Here is a 22,387-nt window from a genome sequence, read left to right as displayed (position 1 = left end):
TTCTGCTGTACCAACAGTGAATCAGCCATACATTTCCATAGATCCCCTCTCTTTTGGATTTTCTTCCCATTTAGGTCACCACAGAGCTAAGTAGAGTTCCCTGTGCTATACAGCAGGTTCTTATTAGTGATCTGTTTTATACATAGTGGTGTGTATATGTCAATTTCAATTTCCCAATTCATCCCAGCCTTTCTGTATCCCCTTGGTGTCCGTACATTTGTTCTCTACATCTGTGTCTATTTCTGCTTTGCAAATAAGATCATTATGCCACTTTTCTAGATTCCACATATATGTGCTATTATACAGTATTTGTTCTTCTCTTTCTTGCTTCACTGTGTGTGACAGTCTGTAGGTCCATCCACGTAAGACACCTTCATTTTTCAAAGAATAGGGATTCAAGGCTCCAAACAAGTTCCACCCCCTTAGCCTATGCCCCCCAAGCAGTAATAATAGTAGCTAACATTTGCAGTGATGTCTCCGTAGCAGGCATCCTCTAAGCACTTCGTGTGGATTCATTGATTTGAATCTTACAGCAGCCCTAAGAGTTCTAACAGCATCCCCATTTTCCAGTTGAGAAAATAGAGACTCGGGTGGTCACACGGTGGGAATGGTTAGTGGCCCAGGGCATTCACCTGGGGAAGGCAGCCTCCAGCCTCTGCAGCCCCGGCCCTCTGATTGTACCACCCAGGTCCCAGGCCCACGGAGGCCCCGTGCTGTTGGCTTCCTCCTGGCCTTGAAGGAGCCTGGACCCAGAAGCCCCCGTGAGGTCTGGCAGAGGCAGCACAGCCTAACTGGGATCTGGATGCACGCTCCTGCCTGCTCAGTGCCAACCCCATGGTTACTTCTTATTCTGACTTGCTTATTTAAGGGCCCTGGGGCTTGGCAAGGAAGGAGCTAGAGGGTCAGACAGTCTGCACTGGAACGAGACAGATTCTTGCACCTGTTAAACATCTCAAGGGCTGCTTTTCCCCACCCTGTTCCCCCACTTCCTTCTTTTGGAAAGTGCTTGAACCCTGCCATCAAGCAGGTGGCCGTGAGGTGGCTGCTTGACCCCTTGTTCTGTGGGCTCACTAGGCTTCGGACAAGGGGAGGGGGCAAATGCTCCCTTCTTCTCAAGCTTGGAAAACAAGTTGGCTTCTTTCCAGCCTGAGTGATCTGCACAGGTTTACTCTAAAGGGAAGGTTTGCTTTCATAAGCTGCCAAAGAAGTTCTTGAAGTATTATTAGGCCATCTCGCCTGGTTTATTTATTTTCTTCATGAATTCAACTTTGGTTTTGGAGTTTGCAGGAGTCCAAGGATAGTCATCAATAACATTGTTACAGGTTGAATTGGGTCCCCTCCCCCAATTCCTTGGGCTTCCCAGGTGGCACTAGTGGTATAGAAGCCACCTGCCAATGCAGGAGACATAAAAGATGTGGGTTCGATCCCTGGGTCGGGAAGATCTCTTGGAGGAGGGCATGGCAACTCACTCCACTATTTTTGCCTGGAGAATCCCATGGACAGAGGAGCCTGGCTGGCTACAGTCCACTGTAGTCCACTTTTTCTTTTGTTTAGAGACAAAAGGAAAAGTGACCTGCTTGATTCCATTTCCAGCAGTGTAGCAGACAATATATTCTGAAAAGTCTCCAGATTTTTTTAAAAAAGAAAATCACTATAAGTTTCCAGGTGAAATATTTCATAGCATGTTTTGGCTCTTCAGTCTCATAAAACACAAATCCAGCTCCATTCACCTTTCAGTACCACTAGCAACTCATCCCCAAGGGAACTGGCCTGTTCATACTGAGCAAAGAAACTGGTAAACAGGGTAAGTTGCAATGGGGCTTGATTATTTAAAACCGTAAAAGAAAGAGAAAAGGGGAGGGAGGGGAAAGAAGCAGGAGGGGGAAGAAAGAAGGGAAGAAGGAAGGAAGGAAAGGAGGGAAGAAAGCATTGGTCAGCAATCACCTGGAAGCCAGTGATGTTTGTAGAGGGTGGCATCGTTCTCAGGTCTTCGTGTTGTTTGGGAGAACAAGGAGGTAGTGATTTATCTTAGATCTTTTTCAAGTTCAAGAATGCTTGTTGAAATATCAGGGTAATCACTGAAAGAATGAAAGAAGACACTAAGAAAGAGAAGACCTAAATGATTTAACATAGCACAGTGAAGAACTTCCTGAGCTTGCCAGGGGTGCAGCGCCTGACGTGGCAGTCAGAAGATGTGGGTATGTTCAGCCCTGGACCTGGTAGAGGGTGTTAATTAGAATGAATTAAATTAACATTTACTGAGCACTAGCTGATTGCCAGGCACATATATCATGTAATCCTCAGAACAACCCCATTAAATTGGCACTTAGGTTTTCCCCACATTCCAGAGGGAGAGCTGTTGACAGGGCAGGTCTGAGGTTGCTCAGCTGGGAAGTGGAGGTGCTGGGATTCAGACAGTGACAGATGTGCTCCAGACCATTCACTTTTAGCTCCTAAACTGTTCCACTTTAGCAAAATCCTTGCAGGGAAATCCTTGTTGTTGTCATCGTTGTTCAGTCATTCAGTCACATCTGAGCAACCTCACGGACTGCAACACCCCAGACTTCCCTGTCCTTCACTATCTCCCGGAGTTTGCTCATACTCATGTCCATTGAATCAGTGATACCATCCAACCATCTCATCCTCTGCCATCTCCTTCTCCTCCTGCCTTCAATCTTTCCCAGCATCAGGGTCTTTTCCAGTGAGTCAGCTCTTCACATGAGGTGACCAAAGTATTGGAGTTTCAGCTTCAGCCTCTGTCCTTTCAATGAATATTCAGGACTGAAATCCTTTAGGATGGACTGGTAGGATCTCCTTGCAGTCCAAGGGACTCTCAAGAGTCTTCTCCAACACCACAGTTTGAAAGCATCAGTTCCTCGGCACTCAGCCTTCTTTCTGGTCCAACTCACACATCCATACATGACTACTGGAAAAACCATAGCCTTGACTAGACGGACCTTTGTTGGCAAAGTAATGTCTCTGCTTTTTAATATGCTGTCAACTTTGACATAGCTTTCCTCCCAATTTAATTTCGTGTCTATAGTCATCGTCCACAGTGATTTTGGAGTCCTTGACTTAGCAAAATTCTAAGTGGGGGAGTAGAGAAGACTGTGTTCCTCCAAGATGATTCAAGCGCTCTCCTCTCCATTCTCCCTTCCTAGAGCTGTGAGCCACCTCCCAGAAGCCTGCAGCTATACGCAGCTGGAGGAAGCTTTTGTTCTGATTTCATGGGTATTGCTGAAAGCTCTTAAACTTGGTCATTTGTCCATAAAATCACTTTCTCAAACTTTTCCCCTTTAGTTGCTGAGGTTGTGGTGGTGATTGGAATAGTCTGTCATGACATGTAAAAGCAAATTGGATGTTCTCATAATTGTTGCATACTTAGGACGTACTTAGCCTCTCATCTAAGCCAGTTATATTTCATTTGTTGGAAAAGAGATTCTTCCTTTAAAATCCATCTGTGCTATAGTGTGGTTTTTCATTTGGCTTGGGAAGCTGGTCTGTGGTGACCTGCAAACAGAATCGAAAGAAAACTTTCAAGATTGATTAGTCTGAAGGAGGTGTGTGGATTTAAGTCTAAATCTCATGCTCCTACAGTGGAGTGCAGGACCAGTGCTCTTTGGTGACCTAAAAGGGAAGGAAATCCAAAAAAGAGGGTATATATGTATACGTATAGCTGATTCACTTTGCTGTACTGTAGAAACTAACATGTTATTGTAAAGCAACTATATTCCAATAAACATTAATAAAGGCAAAGAAGTAATAAATAAATAAATCTCATACGTAGTCTATATAAACCAATCGAGGGAGTCATTTGAGTTGTCCGAAGAAATGTGTCTTCTCTTCTACATGCATGTATATTCATAAAACGTACTAATAACTTAGAAATTGGAGGGCTATTCTGACAATGTAAAGAATTCTGTGAACTTCAACTCATTTGGACTACCCAAAAGCAATTAACAAATAATCCCAAATCTAGTAACTGCCCACACCCATCATCATGGGGGCAGGAAAAATCCTGGATTGGGAATCTCAAGAGAGGAATTTGGGTTTTTCAACCTCTGTATGACTTGGGGGCAAATCATACTGTCATTAAGTCTTTGTTTTTTATCTTTAATTATGATAGCAAATCTTGCCTCACTGACCTCAGACCTTGTGAAAGTCAATAAGATCCTAGGCAGACATAATCCATTGGGGGCTCAGAGAGTCAGACATGACTGAGCAACTAAAACACACACACATAATGGATCTGAGGGAAAAAAAGTCTGTATAATATTCTTTTATAACCCTGAATCCACTTTACAAATTCATAGGCATTTGTTGGGCTTCTGCTAGGAACACTGTGCCATGCCGTGACACGCTTCAGTTGTATCCGACTCCTTTGCGGCCCCATGGACTGTATCCCGCCAGGCTCCTCTGTCCATGGGATTCTCCAGGCAAGAACTCTGGAGTGGGTTGCCATGCCCTCCTGCAGGGGATCTTCCCGACCCAGGGGTGGAACCTGCATCTCCTGCATTGGCAGGAGGATTCTTTCCCTACTGTGCATGGGTATCTTCTTTCTCTTTTCTGAGCCTGGTTTGTGGATCTTCTGTATTATAGCTATCCAACTCAGCAGCACCCACAGTTTCTGTTATTTGCTGGTAGCAGCTCTGTCTCCCCCCGGAATTCAGCTTGTTTGGTTATCTAATGCAGAGCAGGATTCATAGATGAACAAAAAAATCCAGAACGCGTTCGGTTCGGTTCAGTTCAGTTGCTCAGTCATGTCCGACTCTTTGCGACCCCATGGACCGCAGCACGCCAGGCCTCCCTGTCCATCACCGACTCCTGGAGTTTACTCAAACTCATGTCCATTGAGTCGGTGATGCCATCCAGCCATCTCATCCTCTGTCGTCCCCTTCTCTTCCTGCCTTCGGTCTTTCCCAGCATCAGGGTCTTTTCCAATGAGTCAGTTCTTCGCATCAGGTGGCCAAAGTATTGGCATTCAGGTATTTTAAAATGCTTTCCCCCTTAGTGATCAAGAGAGGTGATAAAATTGGCTGTTTTTTTTCTTGATGCCTTCTCCTTGCCAGCAATGAATGGGTACATTTATAGGTTTACCTCAGATCTTCACTTTTAAGAGAGAGATTATTGCCATCACAATGGAAACAAATAGAACTCAAAGACTGACTTTCCCCAGGCCCCCAACAAAGACATGTCTCCTTGGCATCACCACACCTCACTGCCCTCTGTTACTCTGACTGTGATTAGTCTGGCCTAGCGATGGTTGCTGGGATCCTGCCAACCTATTCCAGCCTCTGTCCTCAGAAAGACTCAGGCCCCTCTTGAGTTACTTCTCCTTGGTGAGTTATTGCATCCCCAAACAACTGCTTTCTTTGGGAGTAGAATTCACTGGGCCCCATGATTCAACATAGCCCTGTTGGAAGTGGGTTATAGGTGACGATGTACCTAAGTGGAGAGACTAAGAGAAATTCAGCTTAGATTTTGATAAGGATGGAAAGACCGAAATATATATGCAGTCTCATCATTCTTAGGACTTCTCCTAGGTGTGTTTTACCCCATGGATTTATCACCTCCCACCACCTATCTAGATCTGTTTGCCAAAATGTGCTCCAGCAAAAAGTGGCCCTATGATTAGAGCTTGATGAGCAATTTTGCTTTTTTTTTTTTTTTTGGTAGATTTACAAGGGGTGTTTGCACATGAAAGGCTCTGAGAAGTCCAGCAGGCATGTTGTAACTTTAACACATCTTCTGAACTTAGGGTTCTTTTTAGCCTTGTTTACTTCTCCGTATAGAAGAAAAGAGGCTTCCCTGGAGGCTCAGTGGTAAAGAATCCACCTGCCATTGCAGGAGACGCAAGAGACACAGGTTTGATCCCTGGTCCAGGAAGATACCCTGCAGTGGGAGATGGCAACCCACTCCAGTATTCTTGTCTGGAAAATCCCGTGGACAGAGGAATCTGGTGGGCTTTAGTCTACGGGGTCGCAAAGAATTGGACACGACTTGGCCACTGAGCAACAACAACCACTGAACTTACAATGGAAACTTCTTTTCAAGTCACATTTGTTAACATATCTCAGGACAAGTGTTCCCCAGAGCAAATTATCTGTTGCGAGCTGTGGACCAAAATGCCAGCAGTGTAATCACTGTGCTGGCAACCACACAGGTGGTCCGCACAGGAAGAGAGCATCTTCTAAGAAAGACAATAAATGCTCAAGCTTTCTGATAACATTAAAGCTAGCAGTTTGGGGTCTGGGTGAAGGAGGACAAAATGTATCTAGCAAATACATGGTAGTCCACCTTATTAGCTGTTTTTGGAAGTCAAAATATCCCAGGTCATATGAATGTGCATACATACATATGAATATATGAATGTAGACATATATCACATGGGCTTCCCAAGTGGCACATTGGTAAAGAATCCACTTGCCAGTGCAGGAGAGGCAGGTTCAATCCTTGGATCAGGAAGATCCCCTGGAGAAGGAAATGGCAATCCACTCCAATATTCTTGCCTGAAAAGTCCCGTGGACAGTGGAGCCTGATGGGCTCTCATCCGTGGGGTTGCAAAGAGCTGGACATGACTTGAGTGACTGAGCACACTGAATGCATTGTGTAAGAAATTTCCCCTGTCTTCCAGCCCAAAAACTTCTGAAAAAGCCTCAGTCTCCTGGGACACACTGTTTTCCATATTCCAGTTAGGTTCATAACCTGAGCCATACAAACGCCTGATTTTAAAGTGTGTATGTGTATATATCTTTTGACTAAGCACATTTGTCACATTAAACTATTAATATCTTTTTCAAAGTATATTTCAGGAAGCAGCAGAAAGATGAATGACTTTCAGACTCAGAATTCTGATTTTTTAAAAATATTTATTTATCTGTTTGGCTGTGCTGGGTCCTAGCTATGGCCTGTGAACTCTTGAGTGTGGTGTGTGGGATCTAGTTTCCTGACCAAGGAAGCAGAGACTTAGCCACTGGGCCACCAGGGAAGTCCCCAGAATTCTGATTTTTATGTAATAAATATTTTAATCACAAAGTTCGATGCATATATCACAGCATACATAAATATGTAAGCACCTGTTTCCCTTCTGCAGACTTAACTCTCTTACCATACCAAAGGGGGATTTTTTGTGTATAGCAAAGATCACTTATAGATATTTAGGTCTTCAATGAATGTTCAGTGTACTAGAGATACAGATTCAAAATACCAGATTTTCCCTTATAGAGGTATAACTTGGAAAACCAAAATTTCCTTCAGTTTTTAGATTCAACATTATTTGTTTGTACATTTGGTATTTTAAAGATGGTCAAATAAAAACTGTAACTCTCAGTGGGCCTTTGAAAAACACTTGATCAACTCAAACTAAAGACTAAAGACCCTTTACTCAATAATTAAAACACAGTTATAAAAGATTTCAAACCAAATCTTTCAGAGTACTTAATCAGGCTTCCTTAGTCATTACATCTGAGCCAGTTACTGTGAGCCACTGGACACAGCTATGAACAAAGCAGAACAATGAACTGCAGTGAATAAAACAAAAGTATCCCTTGCCTTCATGGAGTTTACATATTTGTAACTATTAAATTCATTCACCTCTTGTAAATCAAATAAACCAAAGTTTTGAATGAGGAGCACATCAAAGTCAAAATTCTAACTTTCAACTTAAACTTAAAAGTCTAAAATCAGAGTTGGCCCTACAACAACACAGGTTTAAACTACCCAGGTCCACTTATAAGTGAGTATTTTTCAATAGTAAATACTACATGGTCTGTCCATGGTTGATTAAATTGGAGAACTATGGGTGGGATGGCAGCTATAAATTATACTTGAATTAACCTGGTTGTTCCAGGGCCAACTGTATACATTTGAATTAGAATCACAAAGCAAATGTTTGTCTAATTAATGTTACTAATCTATCCGATATGTAAATACCAAAGGTACAAATGATTCTTAAGCCTGATTAAAAAATCACAAATACTATGAAAGTGATTTGCTATATCGTTTCTCTATTTAATTCTAAACCGTGCTACTAGGAACAACTGGGATTACACAGTTGAGCTTACTTAATGAACAGGTCATGACCCAGATACTTGACTGTCTCAAGTAGGTTGAGAGATCTGAAACTAGGACTGGAGACCTAGAAGTTGTGTATGACCAGAGTGAATCTTTCCACACCGAGGCTGATTTTAACAGTGGCTCTAGTAACGGGACTCCACGTTACGTGGGATTGGTTTCACAAGATGTTGTTTGCTAGATTCAAGTCTTACCTTCATAACCTTTTGATGTTGCCATTTAACTTTGGTTGGACAATTTCTTAACAGCCCCAACCTCTCCTGCTTTACTGATTTGATTCAGCTAACCCACGCTATTTACTTCCTGGTTCTTCTGTGTCTGGCTATTTGGCTTTGGCTCCGAGAACATTCTGTTGAGTATGGACACTGGGTGATATCACGGCCCTGCAAAGGCCAGCATTCAGAGGTGGCTGAGTGGAGCTGTAACTGTCCTCCCAAAATACCTATCAACCCACCCTCATTCCTTCATACCAACAATGAATCAGTTTTTCAGTTTTAAGTCAAGTGTGATTCAAATTCAAATCAAATCCTCTAGAAAAGCCCTGGATGACCCATTCCCTAAACAAATTTCCCCTTCTAAGCCCTCTTTATATAGAAATTCTAAAATTATCATTGCTTCTTTGCTTAAAACCCTTCATTGGCTCGTTTACTACAATAGAATACAAAACCCTTAACATGCCCTGCAAGTCCTTGCATGATCGGGCTCTTGGCTTCATCCATGATCTCATCATGTGCCTTCCTCTTACACTCCAATTCCAGCCACACTGGCCTTCTTGCACATCTTCCCATGGAAACCGAGATTCTTTCCTACCTCAGGGCCTTTGCATGCACCGTTCCCACTTTCTGAAACATCATTCTCCCCACTCTTTGCTTGGATGACTCCACATCCTGTAGGTCTCAGGTCAACCGTCATTTTTTCATAGAGGTGATTCTTCTTTGTAGACCTCAACACAATATGTGTATTTATTTGCTTATTACTTAAGTTACATGGGGCCATGTGTGGTGTTCTGTTTGCCCAGCACCCATCACAGCATATTCTAGATAGTCAATAATAATTTGTTGAATGAATGAGTATCACAGTTGCAGTGTGTGTGTGTGCTCAGTCACACAATCATGACCCCATGGACTCCGGCCCACCAGGCTCCTCTGTCCATTGGATTTCCGAGGCAAGAATACTGGAGTGGGTTGCCATTTCCTCCTCCAGGGGACCCTCCCAACCCAGGGATCTAACCCAGGTCTCCTGCATCTCCTGCACTGGCAGGAGGATTCTTTACCACTGAGCTACTTGGGAAGCTCACAGCTGTCACAGCAATCACCACTAGCCTTCAGTCACAACTATTATAATCATTCATAGAACCACTTTTGGCTCATGGGAGGTAGAGTAATTGTTTGTTCAACTGGATTGAGATATCTAAATGTCAGTATCTCATGCATCCATTAATACAATTATTTTTATTACCTTTGTGGTTCTTTACACATTTAGTCTTCCATAGCTTCTGAAGCTGGAGACTTTCTCTTCTTAGCAGTCCTCTTACAGTAAAGAAGACATTTTAGCCTGCCTTTGGGGGAACTGTCCTTGTCTAACTTAAAAAAACGTCACTGAACACTAGCTAATTGGTATAGGGTTGGTAATAAATTTTGACTAGTGTAAATACACGTTCTATAGGCTGCTTAGTGATTTTTGTTTGTTTACCCTGGTTTCCGGAGAGAGGCATATGAGTAACCCTGGCCCCAGATTACACAGGGCAGCCCGGAGATAGTGAATGAAGTTCTAGATTCTATCATGTTTGTGGCTTAAGCTCCGCCCCCTTCTGTGTCGTTCTCCGAGAACCTTGCCCCCTCCCCCACCCCACCCCAAAATTAATGCCTTGGAAAAGCACCGAATTGTGCTAAGACTCCTGAATCTTAACCATTTAGGATTTGGTGGCTTTTTCTTTTCTTTGCGGGGGAGGGGCTGTTTTTTTGCAGTATCAGCCCGATCATGGCCTCATGATTTCATATCCCCGTCTCTGTACCTTGGCACCTGCGAAGATGAAAAAAACAGCATAAAATACTATTTTTAACGTTGCATCGTCACTCACGGAAAAAGGCGCAAAGGCGTAAGAGAAATCGGCTTTGTTTTTGTTGGTTACAACACCTAGGCGTTTTATGGAAACCCGAAGGAGAAGGTCAGGGTTGCTGGGGAAACGGCCGCAACGCCGCGCGGTCGGGGTTCGCCGCAGTGTGGCCGCGCGCCTGTGACTTGGCCTGACCCCCGCGCCCCGGGCCTCGCGCCCAGGCCGGGGCGGCGCGTAGCCCCCTTCTCCCGTACCGCGCCGCGCGCACTGTTGTCCTTGAGCGATTCGTTGGTTGGACCAGAAACAGCTGTGCAGAGCTGAGCCGTGCAGAGGGGCTGTGGACCTGAATGCAGGCTGTCGGGCTGGGAGTGACTGACCCCGGGGGCTCGAGGGAGAGAGAGGACTAGTCGGAGCCGCCTCCGCTGCGCTGTCCCGGTGGTGTGGAACCAGGTGCCCGGGCGCTGGCGGCGGTCGGAGCTCCGGGTTGGCGCCCTCTCCCCCCGGCTCTAGCTGCCTTCGGGGTTGGTGCAGGTGGGGGCCAGGCAGGGCACCGTGGATCGCCCAGTTCCCACCGACCGGTTTCTCTTCCTTTCTGCTAGGGGGAGGCGCTAACCCTCAAAACAGTGTAAATATCCAGGCGCTGACTCCGGGCTGGGGCACCAGCCGAGGTCCCGAGCGCCGCCGCCGCCGCCGGGTGTTTTGCATGGCAAATGAGAAGCCAGACAGGATCGGTGCTCTAACTTAATGCAGCTCGCCGATTAGCAGGAGGCCGGGCACCTTCCCGGCTCCCTGTCCATCAATAGCCTTTCCGCGCGCTCGCGCTCGCCGAGCCGCTGTGCCGCCGTGCGGGGTGTCGACCGGCAGATGCCGCATCCTTGGCAGCCATGGCTCCCGTCGCCGCCGCGGCCAGTAAGTAGGAGCATGCATGTGTAGGGGGGGCACATGCGTGTCGGCGCGCGCGCGCGCACACACACACGCACACACGCACGCACACCACCCCGAGCCTCGGAAGGAAGGAGGAAGACCGACGAGGCGCTGCAGTCGCGAGGACGACTCGGGCTCTTCGTGGATTCGGCAGGAGCCGGCCTGGCGCAACTGCTGACTGCAGAGCCTGCCCCGGATCGTGGGCACACACGCCCCCCAACCCCCCGATCCGAGCCTCTGGAATGAAGACTGCCTCCCGAGGACTGCAGGGGAGGCAGAGGCAGCCCACGCCCGGGACTGCGGGCCGCGCGGCCGGTAGGCCCAGGGGGACACGACTTGGACGCTGTCATCCCCACGCCTCTCTCTGAGCCGCCGGGTGCCGAGAGGGTCTGCCGCCGCCCCCTCCGGCTTCCCGGGCGCCCGATCCCGGGTCAGCCCCGGAGGCCTCCGCTTCCTCATTTGTTTGGGGCTTTTGTGCCGGGGGCTCACAGTTGGCTAAGCACTCCAGCGCTGAATCGGGCCATTGTCTGCGCTCCCATTGCTTCCACGCTGCAAGTCTCGGCGCCCCCACCCCGCCCGCCCCGCTCCCCGCCTCCTCCTGGCCGGGGAGCCTCCTAACGTGCCTTTCCCCCCCCAGGAATCTGGAAGCTATAAGCCGGGCGGATTGCAAATGAAGTGTAATGCATTGTGGGACGTGTGTAAAATCGGAGCCTTCGCCGTGGGGGGGTGTGGGGGCGTGGGGAGGGCCGGACCCGCCGCTGGCGGTGTAGACGCCGAAGAGGAGGGGCTGGGAAAATGCGCGCAGAGTCCGCCCGGGTCGTGCCCGCCGTAGACGGATGAAGCCGCGCGCTGCGCCCCGGCGCTGAGGCCCCGAGGATCGGGGGCGGCGGGTCGCCCTCTCCACCATGAAGAAGACCCGGAGCACAACCTTGCGGCGCGCCTGGCCTAGCTCGGATTTCTCGGACCGGGCCTCGGACCGCATGAGGTCCCGCAGCGAGAAGGACTACCGCCTGCACAAGCGCTTCCCCGCGGCCTTCGCGCCCCAGGCTTCACGGGGCTACATGACATCAGGTTGGTAACCGCGTTTCTGCCCCCGCAGGCCGGGGCCGCGGGGCGTGCTCCGGTCCTTCCCCGGGAGGGGAAGCGCGGTGATGGATGCGATAAGTTACGGGGAACGCAGGGAAAAAAAAATTAGCTCCCATCCACCATTTTGTACCTCCGCAAGATCCACAGCAGGCCCTCTCAATATGGGGTTGGAGAGCTGTTAGGTAAAATCTGGGAGGGGGACGCGCCAGGCGTTTTGGCTGCACAGATCAATGACCGCCAGCCCGGGCGCCCAGCCTCCCTGGGCTCGTGGAAGAGCCGGCGTCCGCGGTTGCCCTCTGTACCGGGCTGGCTCGCTCCCGCTCGGTGGCCAGTTATTATATCCTACCGGGTATTTAAACAGCCCTTCTTTCTTACAAGGGAACAGGTTCCATGCACAGTTTTGGATGATTTGAGTCAGGGGCGAGGTTGCAGTCGGGCTGGTCGGCTTGCTTGCACGCAGGGAGCTGTGTCGCGGCTCATTGAATGCATTCGATGGGGTAATGGTGTGTATGCGGATTGAATGCTCACATGATTCTGCGTGCATTTAACATATGTTGCTTTGAATTAGGTTGTATGGGAAGAATAGAGGCTGTGTCATGTGTTTGCGTGCCAGACAGGAAGGACAAACAAGACGGTAAATGAGGATGAAGGCTTCAGAAAGGGTTTCGTCTTAAAACGCATAGAAGTCTTTCTGAAGGCGCCAGTTAGTTTCCTTTGGAAATGCAGCGGAATGGCTTTGCTGGTGTGCCTTGGGAGCCCAGGGATAAAAGACTCGAAATGCTGGAGAAGGAGGACTGTGAGACTCTTTTCTTGGTGTTTTCTTCTTACTGTTGACCACTTGTATGTAACGATGTTTAAGACACCAATTTTGGTTGATTTGGTTTTCATTCTGAATGAATTCATTTTCTTCGAAACAAAATGTCATGGAAGAACCAAGATTATATTTGAAAACACATCCTGTACCAGACCATTCCAAATCCTGGGAAGATTGCTTTAAGCTTACAGTTGGTACTTAAAGTGTAGCTCTACTATCTTTCTCCTAAAACAGCAAGTGTTTTTTTTTTTAAACCTAGGCCCAGTATTTCATGCTTTAAAAATGTCTTGTGACCACACTTCCATGAGTAGAAAACCTAAATAAAATAACAATCTTTTTTTATCTGGTGACATAAGGATGTACTGTTTTGGCAATAAGGCTCCCTTGATTTTCCCGGTCATGAAAAGCCAAATTTGTAAAGGAAGTGACAACTACAGTTTATGCTTCAGTAATTGAAGTCAGTCACTGCTGTGGTTGCTTTATTCTTCAGGCTGGTGGCAGTAAATTTTGAAATACAGCTAAATCCAAATGTAACCTCAAAACACGTCTGTCCATAAACCCATGTCTGCTCTGGGTGTTCAGATAATCTCAGGTTTCATATGTTTGAGGTTTGAATGTCTTCATTCCACTCTGAATGGTTCCCCCTCTTTTTTTTTTTGCCTCTCTTCAGGAATCAGTACTGATACCAAGTGTGAGGCTGGAGGGGGGCAGGTGGCCATCATTTCTTCAACAGACCTGCAAGACTGTAATGCTTTCAGGCGCATTCCCATGGAGCCCATTCTTATCTCTCTTGGCATTGCATCATTATGATCACGGTTTCCTTCTTTGCTAAAGAACTTCTCTGCTATCGCCAGCTTTGCAAGGTATTTTTGAGGGCTTGAGGAAGAAGCTTTTCATTTTCTTTGATTCTCTTGTTTCATTTCTTGCTTTGCACATGGTAAGCTGGTCCTAAGGGGATACTGAAGGATCAGCTCTTTCAGGCTGGTGGAGGTCTATGTAGATTTCACATTAGCTTACTGTTGAGAAAAGAAAACCCAAAGGTGGGGGAAGAAGAGCTGTGTGATTCATTCAGCATGTCATGGAATCTCCCCTGCCTCAAGCAGAGCACCTTGCTAGATTCTCATGGGGCTTCAGGGTTGGACATAATATAGTTTTGTCCAAGGATGGAATTGGTTATTTATTCTTTGTTTTAATTATTGTCCAATACATATAATAAAAGGAGTTGGGGCCCATGGAAGGATCTAATAGTTATTAAACTCCTCCAGTGAACACTGGGAGAGTAGGTGCAATCTTATGTACACATCTTTCTGGGGGAGATTGGAAGTAGCTTATCAATTTCCTTTCCAAATATGTAAGTGTTGATAGTAATAGGTGGTATATTGAGACACTTGGAGATGATGTGGGAGAAGTTCTCTTCCCCTTAACAAATGGAAGAAAATCCATTTGTATCAAGTTAGTGACTCTGCGTACAAACAGAGCCTTTGTCATTTAAAAATGAAATAGAAAATGAAGCAACATAGAAACAAATGAGGCTTTTCATATTTCTTCTGTTTGTCCAGTCGTTTGGCATAATAGCTGCTAGTGTTTATCATACTTCTTCTCAGTAAAAAGAGATTTTGTTGTTGAGTTCAAAGGACGAGATAAGCTTCTTCAGAGAGGCACTAAATGACTTAATTTCAGTTGAGGTATTTTTAGAAATCCCCATCCAAAAAAATTCCTTAAAAATATTGTGAAAATCACTTTTTTTAACTTTAGGAAAGGAAAGATCCTTATAAGTTTTAATAGTTCCTCTTTTGGTCTGGCCCACTGTCACACAGTAGGTATTTCAAGTTTAAATGTGTTTATTTAAGGCAAAATTACAGGCATTCCATAATAGCTTTCTAATGAGACAGCACCTTTTCAAACAGTCTTTTCTTCACTAATGCATAATTACCAGTTTGAAATGTGATTTATAGCAATAGGCTTGACATTTAGCCTTAGCTTTTTCGTGTACCTTTGGGATAAACTACACTTAAGCTCAAGAGGTTAGAATAGACACATCTAAAATTTAAAGAGATCCTGCAAACAGATGGTTAGGTAGAGGATTCTGAAACTTAAAATTTTAAAGACATTGCCTTATGTGACTATTTCAGCCCCCAACTCACGCGACCAAATCAAAAATAACCCCAAGAATTCACAGGCCTCCTGGCAACCAGCAAGTTCACAGGCCCTGAGATGTATGCATTGTTTATCTTGAATGTTAATTTTCCCGAAGGTGGTTTCTGGGAAGAAGGGGAAAAATCTTGCCTTTTGTTCAAATCAAGATGAATAATATGCATCCATGATCTGAATAAGAAAAAGGGTTAGGTCAAATGAATGTGGGGTTATTCTTCCACTGTTTCTAAAACTAGAAATTATGATATTAATTAGAGAAAAAGTAAAACTTCCCACAAAGAGGGAAGTAGCTATATAACCCTTAGGGCTTCATATATGGAAGCGCACTCACCTACCTTCATGAAATGATTTTCAAGGCACCATACCTTTGTTAATGAAGGAGTTAGAACTTTTTCTGTTAGGACCTTGTGAACCTCTTTATGCAAATGAGGCAGCTGACTTTTAACTTTCTACCCTCTCCTCTCCCCCTGCCCGGGGAGGGAGGGGAGGGGGTAGCTGCTTCTTTATATTGCACATGGCATGCCACCAAGTTTGGGGACATTTCATTGATAAAGATTGGAAAGCAATTTTTTTTTTCCACTATAAAGGTTCTATGGCGCACGTGCATGAAAGGTATTCTTTATGAACTCGGCACCCCAAAGTCATGGTACTTTTCGATGCTTGTCATTTGAAAGAAAAATAAGGCAGAGAGTTTTAAAAGATTTGAAAAGGAAGCCCCAAACTGACATCTTAAGAAAATAAAAGTCAGTTGGGTCTGCTCATCTAACTAATGTGAGTCAGCGGGGAGGAATGGCCAGGACACCACCTTGATGAGTTTATTCGTTTTCATTTTTTAGAAGCTAATCTAATTCTGGGGCACAGTGGATGGTGTGTCCCAGTTCGTTATGTTCTGTTATTTTGAGAGACGTGCGAGTTTTCTGGGAGTGGAGGATGGGCACTCAAGGTTCTAATCTGGGCCTGCCCCAAACCAGCTGTGTCCCTGGTGGGTAACATGACCTCTCTCGTCTGTAATGGGCCCTCCTGGCCCACATTTCCATCACAGGATTGGGCTCCATGGAGGCTCTGTATTGAGCGAGACTGGGATTTCTGAGCACTTACACAGAAATTGTTAGAAATAACCTTTGCCCTTTCTTCTTATTGGAGTCATGTGCTTCCGTACCTGGGGTGTGTGGGAAGAGTGCTCTTTTGACGACAGAGTCTTATTTCCTGTCATCCCCAGATGTTCCATTAAGTGACTGCGTTAGGGCTTGTCCTGGTGACCAGACTGATGGGAGTAGGGGGGCTGAGGACGAAGCCCTGGCAGATTCTGATCATTGGTGAGTTTTCACAAACAGCATCCTGTTGCCTCCTATTCCCTCTTTGCGGAGATCCATTTTTAGCCTCGCTGCTCCAACTGTGTTTTAATTTGAAACTACCTGTGTTGACTCCTTGCATCAGGCCTGTGGAAGTGAGGAATATTACACTTGGTGGTGAATGACTTTATTCTTTATTTCCCGGGAGAATGTGAATGTGGTTGCAAAAGGTCACCTCTCTTGGTATTTCAATATCTTTTATACTCTTGTGAACGTTTTTATTTGAAAAAAGTAATATGAGTAAATTGTATAAAAACCTTAGCATTTTTATATCTCCAGAGCAATTGTGGCTTAAATTCTCTATACCCCAGAGAGTTAGGGGCAGTTCTGACACTGGTTTGTTCTTTGGTACAAGATTGCTTATGCTGAGTGCAGATAGAACCAAGGAGCGAAGTCTGGTTTGGACCCTTGTCAGTGGGAATGAATGCCAACTTTTGCAACGAGGACAGGTTTAGTAGATCAGCCACAGAAACTGCATGAGGCCTGCTCTGTCAGGTTTAGAGTAGAGGTTCTTGTAGTTCGTAAGAATTTAGACTATAGACTCTATAATGTAGCCCTCACCAGTTGCATGAGAGAGAAATGACATGGCTAATTTTTTTTAAGTAGATAGTAAACTTTTCCTTAAGTAGTTAATCTCCAGACTATTTTTATTTGACATCGGAATGCATAACCAGTTGGCCAGAACATCCCATTGATTCCTACCACCTAAACAGTTCTAAAATCTGCCCCTCCCCCTTCATCTCGGTGGTCTGAATCTTCTTCTGTTCTATTAGGATGTCTTCTAAACCAACCGTGTCCAACGCGTGCTCCATGTGTCCCCAGAGGGACTTTATTTTTTATTCTTGTAATCCTTCTTAAAGCAAAACTGATCATATTACTTCCCAGCTCTTTTTGATGTTTCTCATGCCTATGAATGAAGTCTGAGACCAAGGCTCATCACGGCATGACCTCCCCTACTTTTCCCTCCTTTCCTTCCCCCACCCACCTTGTGTTTCAGGCTCTGGAATCTCTCTACCTTTGGCAATAGCTTGTTGCTGTTTGTGTGCCTTTTGCGATTTATATCTCTCCACTGAGAATGTGCTCTCTATCTTTAAAGGTTTGATATTTAGCTAATGTATAAAGCTAATGCTATTGAGCCTTCCAGAACAAGTTCATATACCTCCTCTCTTTCTACAGAACATCACTCACATGACATTTGTTTTATGCTTGTGTTTCAGCGACATGGTTGCATTGTATTGTACCTCTTGTTTACTAGCCAATGAATTCCTCAGTCTTGGTATTACGTGTTTGTACCAGCCATAGAGCTTGGCATATATCAGGGACTCTGGACTTGTTTATTGGACAAATGAATAAAACATAGCTTCTCTTTAAAAAGTTTGTTTGTTGACTCCTAATGTGAGTCATCCTCTTGTACTCACGAAGATTCTACTCTTCAAGGACCTCCTGTTGTGGTCAGTAGGACCCGCTCTCCGTGAGTCAACCATTCGAAAGTCGTAAAAACTGGAACACAATTAAGAGTTAAGTGGGGTGGTTGATATGGTTGGTGTAAGTGGAACAGGAGTTCAGAGAAGAGATGCCAATACAAAACAGTGCCTGGAGGGAGGACTTCCTTGCTTATGGATGGACTGGGTAAGATTTGAGGAGACGGAGGAGGAGGAGGGCTGGGGGAGTGTTGCAGAAGCAGTATGAACCAAGGCATGCAGCTGGCAAAGAACACGTCAACGTGAAATTTGCCATGCTGTAATTGTGGGATGTAGCTAGAAATAATGTGCAGCTCGGTCAGGTAGGATCTTGAAATGTGGGCGAGATTTAGAATTTATGGGGCAGAAATGATATTTGTGAGTTTGGGAGAGAAACAATGCACCTCTTAGGAAGAGGTGTCTGGCCATGGCTGGCAGAGTAGATGGAAGAGGTGAGAGTTGGGAGGCTAGGAGGCCAGCTGGAAGGTGGTGGAGGGGACAGAGTGATCATCAGTAGTATGTTGAGGGACCACCCCAGAGCAGTGTTTCCCAGCGCTGCTAGGCATTAGCACACCACCCTTGAGAACTTGTAAACCAAGTCCACATACCACCTGTGCTTTTATTTATGTAATACTTCTGTTGAACTCTACCCACTTTTGTATTTAAATGGATGAAAAAGAAGCATTTTTAACTTCATATGAAATGGTGGGTTTCATTTGACAGTTATTTTCCTGACCCCCTTTACAATTATTATTATATCACTATCTCAGTAAAAAAAATGATCCAACCAGATACCACCTGAAATGTGGTGGTACCACCACTCACGTACCTGAGCGGTACTCCTGCCTCATGGTGAGAACTCATATCAGCCAAAAAAGGACAGATGAGCGTGAAGGGCAAAGGGAACATCTGTGAAAAGAAAGGGCCTGGCTGTTCCTTTGTAAGTGACTGGATTGAAGAGGGGAGAGGAAATCAAAGGTGAATCAGAGATTTTTGTTGGAAGAATGCAGCACATGACCAGGAGGCTGGGGGGAAATGGAGCAGATGACGAGATCCATGGTGGACTTAAAGAGTTGGTTGTCTAAGCAGAGAAGTAGGTACACATGTGATGGGGTAGTTTGGGGGTCACCCACTTAGCAGTGTTAGTGAGAACATGGAAATACCTTAGCCGTTGTACTTCCCGTTCTGCTTCTTCAAGGGGAACAGATGACTTGCTTATTTTTATTTCCAGCAGATGGAAGGTCAGTTGGATTCCGTTAACGGTGGATCCTACTTGGGTTTCTGAAAACCCGGGGACTCGGGGTTAAGATTTAGAGATCATGTGCTCTCTTTTCCTAAAAGTAAAGTGATTTATAATGCTTGCATTTGTTTGATTAGTGTTTGCACTTACTCAGAAGCCCTTGTGTTGTTGATACAAGGGATATGCTTTTGGTATCTCTAGTTCAGGTTTGAAAAGAGTTTAGAGCTCTGCAGGCAGCAGCACAAAAGACTAGACTAGCTATGTAAATAATGTATATTTCAAACATCTGTCATATACCGATTCAGTTGGAAATTTATGGCTTAGGTAACTCATGCACACAGTTAAAAATCTCCATTTATCTTCCTACGTAAATCCATGATGGCCCCTCCAGGCCACGTTTTCTCTTTTTGAAGATAAAAGAGAAGTATTTGGCAGGTGCCTGTGGGCATTAGAGATAGCAGGACTTAGGCCGGCCCTCTCCTTCTGATGGCCATAGTTTCAGAGAGAGGAACTGTCTATCTTGGTAATTAACACCCCCACCTCAGCCCTACTGCAGATTCCTGTCTAAGCCGATTCCCCTCCGAGAGCTCATAGACCATTTATTCCCTTCGGCACATCCAACTTTTGCTTTGAAATCATTCATTTCGTTATTAGATGAAATGAAGGCCCCTATAATGATTGAGGTACCATGGGTAACTGTCATTTTTTTGGCTGCCCAGCAGGTGGACTCCCTTCCCCCGTCTGTGTATTTCCCCACTGTCGTGAGTTGAATGTGTCCTCCCCAAAAGATAACATCCAAGTCCTAACCCCTGGTAACCCTGAATATGACCCTATTTGGAAATAAGGTCTTTGCAGATGGAATTAAGTTAAGATGAGGTCATACTAGAGTCGGATGGGTCCTGCATCCAGTACGGCTCTTGTAAGAAGAAGGGAGAGACACAGACACGGAGGAGATGTCCATGTGAAGGTGGGGGAGAGATTGGAGTGATGGGTCTGCAAGCCAAGGCAGTTTGGGGATTGCCTGCAACCTCCAGAAGCCAGTAGAAAGGCGTGGAAGGGCTTCTCGCCCAGAATCGCCAGATGGAAACAATCCTTCGGCTCTTGGCTTCCAGAGCTGTCAGAGAATAAATTTCTCTTTGTTTTAAGCCACCCAGTTTGTGGCACTTTCTGTCAGCAGTCCTAGGAAACCAGTACACTCTCCCCATGGACCTTGGGACCCTATGGACCCCCATGAACCTCACTTCTCCATGGAGACGCTGAACTTGACCATGGCCCTGCTGTCCTGGCCTGCCTGCCTTGCGGTCATGATTTCAGCAAGTATTCACTCCTTTCCAGACTCTGCATCTGGCGCTTGTAGGGCAGTGAGGTACAGTCCCTGGGTGGTGGTGGTGTGGCAGCAAGATGGCATTCTGCAGGCAGCATCCCGTGTGTGGCAGTGTAGGCACTGCCCGCTGCAGAGTGGTTTGTGCTTAGCGTGGCAGCCGTGGTGTCCTCGCCGAAGTGGCTCTGAGTTCCAAGCCTGGGTCTCCAGGCCTCCCCGCGATCTTGAGTTTCTCGGTACTTTTCAGTAAATTCCTTTTCAGAGAGGCCATGTAGCAGAGTGATTTAGAGCAGACATATAGCTCAGATGGCTTCATAATCCAGCTTTTCCAGTACTGAGCAGCTAAACTTGGACAAAGTACCTCTATTTGCAGGGCCTCAGTTTCCTTACCTGTAAAATGGGAATAATCATGGTATGTATGTATCCATGCAGTTTGGAGTGAATCATGTGAATAATACGTGTAAAGTATTGCTTTGGTCCCTGTTGCATAGAAATGGAAGAACCCCAAAGGAAGCAAGTAGAATCTCAGCAAGGTCTCACAGTTGTCACTTCAAAGTATGCTGTCAAGTGTAAATTGTATATAAGCTACATAAAAAAAGTACGGTTAAGTTTTGCTGTGCAGCCACGTTGCCTTCATTTTGTAAAGACTTCAGGGCCCTTGTTATCCCCTCTTCAATAACACCCAGTATCCCCTCCACCTTGCATTCAGCTCCTTGGTGTTCCACACCCTGCTCCTCTTTGGCTGACGGACTGCTGGTGGAGCCGTTTCTTCTCCGTGCTCCCTTAGCATCCTTGTGCGCCTCTGACATCATTTACACACCTGTCGTCATCTTCTTGTCTGATCCTCCCTCTAGACTGTACACTCTTTGTGAACTTGGTTCTAGTCTCACTTGGCTTTGTTGCAGCAGTTGCTGGGTGGCTAGTAGGCATACAGTAGGAGTTGAAATGTACATCTATGGGGACTCATCGTCTTGCTTACGTTCCTGATAGTTTCAGTGAAATCTCTGACCTCTGTATGTCCCTTCTGTAACAGCAGTCATAGTTAGTCTCCTGAGGATTGATGATGAGAGACCCCCAGGGTCCTTGTACCCTATCAGTAATCCTGACCCATTCACACACACACTAGGCCGAAGGAGTAAACTAGGGCACTCTAGATATCCACTGGCTGGTACATATATAAGCTTCCATACTGGGATTTCAAACATTCCAGCATGGATCTTTGATGAGATTATAAAACAATATAGCTTTTTGGAATCCACCAAATTTCTAAGATAAAACATCCCTTTAGATTCTGGAGCTTATAATTATAATGGGGCTTCCTGTGAACCTAATGAACTCACTTGAATTTTCATTTTGACTAGTTTTAAAGTAATTGAAGGGAGTATTTGGACCTTTTTTTTTTTTTCCTCCTACACTTGCTGACTGGTTGTTTATAATGAAGACAGTGGACTGCTGTTGATAAACTTTTTTTTTTTTTTTAAAGGTTTTTAAAAAAGTCTGCTTAGGCAAAGGTCTGGACATGCCCAGAAGAGCTGAACAGTGAAGATGGTCGTAGTGTGAGGTAGATTTTTCCATAATTGAAATAGTGGCTTCTTATGTTCATAAAGTGCCTCTATGTAGTGGTAGGCTTTTAGATTTGGGGCTTTAATTTTACTCACCGGCCATGCTGCGCAGCAGGTAGTATCTTAGTTTCTTGACCAGGGATTGAACTCGTACCCCGTAGCATTGGAAGTGAGGCGTATGAACCACTGGATCACCAGGGAAGTCCTTGATTTAGGACTCGGAAGTGAGACAGGATGTTGGTGTCCTGGCACCCATTTGCTACCTGTATAATCTTGGCGATGTATCTTCTGCTCCTCATTTATAAAATGAGGATAGAGTAGTACCTAATGTGTAGTTGCCATGTG

The 22,387-nt window shown here is 45.5% G+C and overlaps 2 protein-coding genes across 58 annotated transcripts in view; one reads left to right on the top strand and one right to left on the bottom strand.

The window, feature by feature from the left end:
* Positions 1-11,512, bottom strand: part of LOC145518142 (uncharacterized) — a 33,500-nt gene extending 21,988 nt beyond the window's left edge. For 9 of the 17 annotated variants that reach the window (XR_014062638.1, XR_014062645.1, XR_014062637.1 and 6 more), the window contains exons 1-3: positions 9,532-11,512; positions 3,393-3,510; positions 1,945-2,078 (exon numbers count right to left, since the gene is read on the bottom strand). The gene's annotated coding sequence lies outside the window, so the exon portion shown is untranslated. Of the gene's footprint in view, positions 1-1,944; positions 2,079-2,341; positions 3,511-9,531 lie in introns of all 17 variants that reach the window. The other 8 variants (XR_014062649.1, XR_014062650.1, XR_014062647.1 and 5 more) reach the window with 2 other exon arrangements.
* The window catches only part of STOX2 (storkhead box 2), a 187,775-nt gene that overhangs the window by 74,995 nt on the left and 90,393 nt on the right, over positions 1-22,387 (top strand). For 13 of the 41 annotated variants that reach the window (XR_014062636.1, XR_014062635.1, XM_081521914.1 and 10 more), the window contains exon 1: positions 5,231-5,339. The exons of 2 other annotated variants lie outside the window; for them this stretch is intronic. Coding sequence is in view for 7 of the 39 variants with exons in the window: in XM_081521888.1 (XP_081378014.1) it covers positions 11,959-12,124 (166 nt within the window). In the remaining 32 variants the exon portion in view is untranslated. Of the gene's footprint in view, positions 1-5,230; positions 5,340-9,934; positions 10,172-10,267; positions 12,125-13,623; positions 13,817-16,326; positions 16,424-21,963; positions 22,042-22,387 lie in introns of those variants that run through there. 26 more of the 41 variants (XM_081521912.1, XM_081521893.1, XM_081521923.1 and 23 more) reach the window with 14 other exon arrangements.

This window comes from Giraffa tippelskirchi, chromosome 8, assembly GCF_054371585.1.
Source record: "Giraffa tippelskirchi isolate mGirTip1 chromosome 8, T2T-mGirTip1v1.2.pri, whole genome shotgun sequence".
In the NCBI taxonomy this organism is placed as follows: domain Eukaryota; kingdom Metazoa; phylum Chordata; class Mammalia; order Artiodactyla; family Giraffidae; genus Giraffa; species Giraffa tippelskirchi.
The sequence above is the reverse complement of the archived record's forward strand: the minus strand, read 5'-3'. Positions and strand labels throughout refer to the sequence as shown.